Here is a 4,623-nt window from a genome sequence, read left to right as displayed (position 1 = left end):
TATATATATATATATATAGTATATATATATAATTATATATATATTCACATTTTCTATATATCTATATAAATATAATATAATATATATATATAATTTTATATATATCTCATATATATATATATATTCTTATATATATATATATCTAATGTATATATTATATGTTCAACTAAAAAATATATTATATTATATATATATAAATAAACTGAATATATATTTAAATATATGATATATACCATAATATACATAATTATATATATATAATTATATAATATATACATATTATATATATATATACATATTTATATATATATAGTATATAGTGACATATATAGAATATATATATTTATATACTAATACATTACACTACATACATACATACATACACCGCACAATTATATGTTTAATACATATATTTGTTACGTATATGTAATAGTTACTATTTGATGTGGTTGTGTGCTCGTGCTGTGATGTGTGTGTGTGTGTGTGTGTGTGTGTGTGTGTGTGTGTGTGTGTGTGTGTGTGTGTGTGTGTGTGTGACTTGATTTAAACTCAGTGAGTTAAATATTTATGTATTTTGTTGTTATGCTTGTTAAAATATTATTTTATACACACAGTTGGTGACACAGAGAGAGTCTCGTCTGATGAATTTTCCAAATGCAGCTGGGAAGACACCCCTTCATCGTTGATGCCTGCTGTACTGCCGCAGACAAATCCAGAATAGAAAGTGACAGTCTCTCTGTGCTGGTGCATGAAATGTCAATGATCGCTGCACAACCTACACTCGACTCTACTTTTGCTCTATACACACAAGCTTACATGGCTTCGCCAAAGTACCCTTATGTGCAAAGAATGATATATCAAAAGATGCTATCCAATTCAGCTGAATGGTGAGTAATCACTTTAAAAAATATTACAGTATTCTGGAGAATATTTTTTATGGTATACTTAACTATCCTTTAGTTATCTGAACAGATGGATGGTAAAATGTAAAATAATATTGTTTTTGGTTAGAGATTACAGAAGAAAAGTTTCAATCTATCAAAACATTACTTGACTCATCATTTTTTATTGTTGTGTCGTTTGGGTATGTTATTATTATTCATTTTATATTATCAGTTTAGCTTACTTATTAGTAGTAGCAGTAATAGTATCAATAGTACTATTATTATTATTATTAATGTTATAATTATTATTTTTAATGATTATTTTCTTCATTATGAGAATGATAACAATAATGATAAAATTGATAATTATGGTGGTGATTATGATGATCATGATTATTATTTTTGTTATCATTACATTTTTCATTACTGTTATTGTTATTTTCATTATTATTATTTGTGTTGTTATTATTATTGAACACAATTTGGAACTGGTTCTAATGGAAATAGATAAAGTATTAGGATTTATAACATTAGTGACGTTATGAAATATAGGAAATATAGGAAATGTAAGTTGAAAATGTAATGAATATATTTGGAATAGGTACATTATTTCTAGAAGCTTATGTAGATTTTCATGATACTTTCTCTTCTGCGGACATGACAACATCGCAGTAGGAACAACCGCTGCAAGGGGCAACAATCATTAGAGAAATATTACATGCTATGAGCAAGACATAAATGCGGGATGTATGCATCAATAGCCACGAAACTTACCATGGCCACACAACTTTACTGATACGAATGTGTAAGTAGCTAGATCTTTTCTTTGCCATCAGGGATGTGATTTTCTTAATGAGCATTCTCTCTTGATTTTCATTACTTTAAAAAAACTAATGCTTGAAATATCAGACAATTTTTAACAGCATCTTATAGACAACCTCCTCCCAGCCCCTAATGTGGGATATTCTAGACATTGGTATCGCTCTACAGATGTTGTAATTAACCTGAAATCCCCTCAAGTTTAAAGATGAAACAGATCCATTATTTTGAGGGTAAAGACAAATTTTCTTTTTTGTAATACATTTAATTATTTTTAAGGTGGAGCATAATCGGCTGTCATGTGTAATAACTCTTCTGAGTCTTGGAGCGGACGTGAATGCTGTTGACAATGACGGGAATTCTGCACTTCACTTTGCCAATTCACCAGCAGTCCTTCAGGCTCTTTTGGTGTTTGGTGGCAACACAACTTTTATCAACAAGAAGGTTAGGAAGTTCTCGTAACAAAATATTAGACCTATATAGAGGTAATGTAACAAAATATTACCAATATTTGTTAAACTTGTGTTAGATTTAAACTTAAGTAATAAACTCATACATGTTGATCTTATTTTTCAGAATGTATCAGTACGTCACATTGTTGCCAGTAGCACCTATAGGGAAAAGGCAACCATGCTATACATCTTGCATGCTATAGGAGCCTCACGGTGTAAAACACGTTTTCCTGATTGCAATGATGGTTGCTCTCCTGAAGGATCATATGATGGAGTTCCTATGAACACCGATTTGTTTTGTCGAAGCCGAATATGTTACGATGAATTACTTGATTCTTCAATTCTTGGTAAAACCTTGAGGGACCTGCAGTCAGAAGCTTCTCTTGGGTAAACACATAACCAGTTCAAATGTTTACAGATTTGATGCAGAATAAAAGTATTGATTTGTGATCTCAGCTTTTGAACCATAAGATTAAATAGTATAAAACATTAAAATCTTTTTTGCAGATTTGAACGCTTGTCCAAAGGGGGACGGATACTGTGTCTGGATGGTGGAGGTATCAAAGGTCTTGTCCTTATTCAGCTTTTACTTGCTATAGAAGAAGCAACAGGCAGGCCTGTTTTACAGTTGTTTGATTGGATAGCAGGAACAAGTACAGGAGGAATTCTTGCTCTTGCATTAGCTTTAGGTGAGTGCCTGTAATTGAAAACCATTGGATATCAAATAACATTCATAATAAATAAGTTATTGCCTTCATATTTAAGTCATTTTCTTGTCCTTACCAGCCTGTAATTTTGTCTTTAGTTTCATATTTTATTAGTAGATAAAGCTCTTTATATTGATTGTTAAAGGATTTTTTTGTAATTCAGAAAAAACAAATATTCTTTGTCAAGACGATAATTTTTTTGTTACAATTGTCTACTTAGAACCATTTCGCGCACGTCAATGTTGAACGCATGCTGCACACCGTTTGTGTTTTTTACGCCGTCTGACGCTGTGAGGTATTGAGATATAAGGGCAAGGACAGGTCATTGCCCTTCCCATTATACTCGATTTGAGATTCCTCTCTGTAAGATAACACAGTGAGCGAGGTGGCCAAGCAAGGCTTACTTTGCGGTACTTGCACTGCGCTCAATTAGAGAATCTCGCAAGCATTAGATCTTCTGCATACAATAAAACCCTTGCTTATTGCGAACCGTTGCCACAAAGCCGGAACTGCCCCGGCGTGAATGGGTTAATTACTGGTTACTTTGAAGATCATAATCATGTCTTCTTTATCATTATTCTTTTTATTAATGTACATCACCAGGCAAAAGTGTGCGCTACACCCAGAGGCTATATTTTCGTATGAAGGACCTTGTGTTTGTTGGCATGCGACCCTATGATGAAAAGCCATTGGAGAAGATATTGAAGGAGGAGCTGGGTGAAGAAACATTAATGTCTGATATAAAGGAACCAAAGTAGGTCATTGTTTTGTATGAAGGCAAGAGTGAGAGCTAGAAGGAGTAATTATTTTCTTTATTTATCATTCCTGATTATTTATTTTAAATTTCTAGCTTTGCAATATTTATCAAGATGTTTCAGTCAATAGATGATGATGTAATTAACTTCTTTTATTAGAATATTTAGTATTGTATTTTTATGTTTTCAGGATTATTGTGACTGGAGTTTTAGCAGACCTTGTGGTCCCAGCTAGATACTTCACAATGCCCTGCTTCCGCAACTACACAATGCAGAAGGAGGGAAGACAGTTGTTGCAAGGCACAAGGGAGAAATGATTATACTCCAAAACTCATCCACCAAGAGCACTGTCACCTAGTGTGGCGTGCAGCTAGAGCCTCAGGAGCTGCTCCTTCTTATTTCAGGTTAGTATCGAAGGTTAATAACCCCCCTATAGTTCTAGACATTCCACCTTCAATTTATAGTGGTCTTCTATTTTTGTTCTTGTACTATCTTTTTCTTTGATGATGAAACAGAAATATGGCGTAAATTATAGAGTAGTGGTTTAGTTTGGGTCTGTTCCTATGCTGCATGTTGAAAATCTGAAAAATTTATACTTGTAATCTTCAGTATATTATGTTTTGGATTAGGGGAATGCTGCTTCTTGGACACTTCATCGTAAGAAAACTAACTGTGTCATATGGGACATTATTTTCTGTTTAAAAGAAAAAGGCTGTAAAAAAAATTTAAATTAGGATTACAAATACTTTTCTGTAATTATTTACCTTAGTAGGTTTGTTTCAATAAATATAGTTATTCGCTTCCATACTACCTAGAAACATAATACTTTCTTAGGCTGACATATGTCCAGAGTTTATTGATTGGTGCGTCTCAGTATCAAATCATACCCTACACTAAGCATGCTTCTAACAGCAAATAGCATGAGTATCAACACTGTCGTTATAGTAACTATTGAAAAGTCAATTAGATATTGTAAAGCATCAGTTGTTGTGATCTCTTGGGGCCA

The 4,623-nt window shown here is 32.6% G+C and overlaps 1 protein-coding gene across 1 annotated transcript; it reads left to right on the top strand.

Annotated features, from left to right (window-relative positions):
- The first annotated feature begins 1,541 nt into the window (after positions 1-1,541).
- On the top strand, positions 1,542-4,319 carry LOC122261956 (calcium-independent phospholipase A2 VIA). Its single transcript, XM_086536661.1, is given in 8 exon segments — positions 1,542-1,555; positions 1,943-2,147; positions 2,280-2,542; positions 2,663-2,844; positions 3,466-3,616; positions 3,808-3,913; positions 3,915-4,021; positions 4,247-4,319. Coding segments are annotated over 8 exon segments (1,101 nt in total).
- The last annotated feature ends 304 nt before the right edge of the window (positions 4,320-4,623 follow it).

Source organism: Penaeus japonicus, unplaced genomic scaffold (genome assembly GCF_977035675.1).
Source record: "Penaeus japonicus unplaced genomic scaffold, GWHDUDI00000001_assembly GWHDUDI00000005, whole genome shotgun sequence".
Lineage (NCBI taxonomy): Eukaryota > Metazoa > Arthropoda > Malacostraca > Decapoda > Penaeidae > Penaeus > Penaeus japonicus.
The sequence above is the reverse complement of the archived record's forward strand: the minus strand, read 5'-3'. Positions and strand labels throughout refer to the sequence as shown.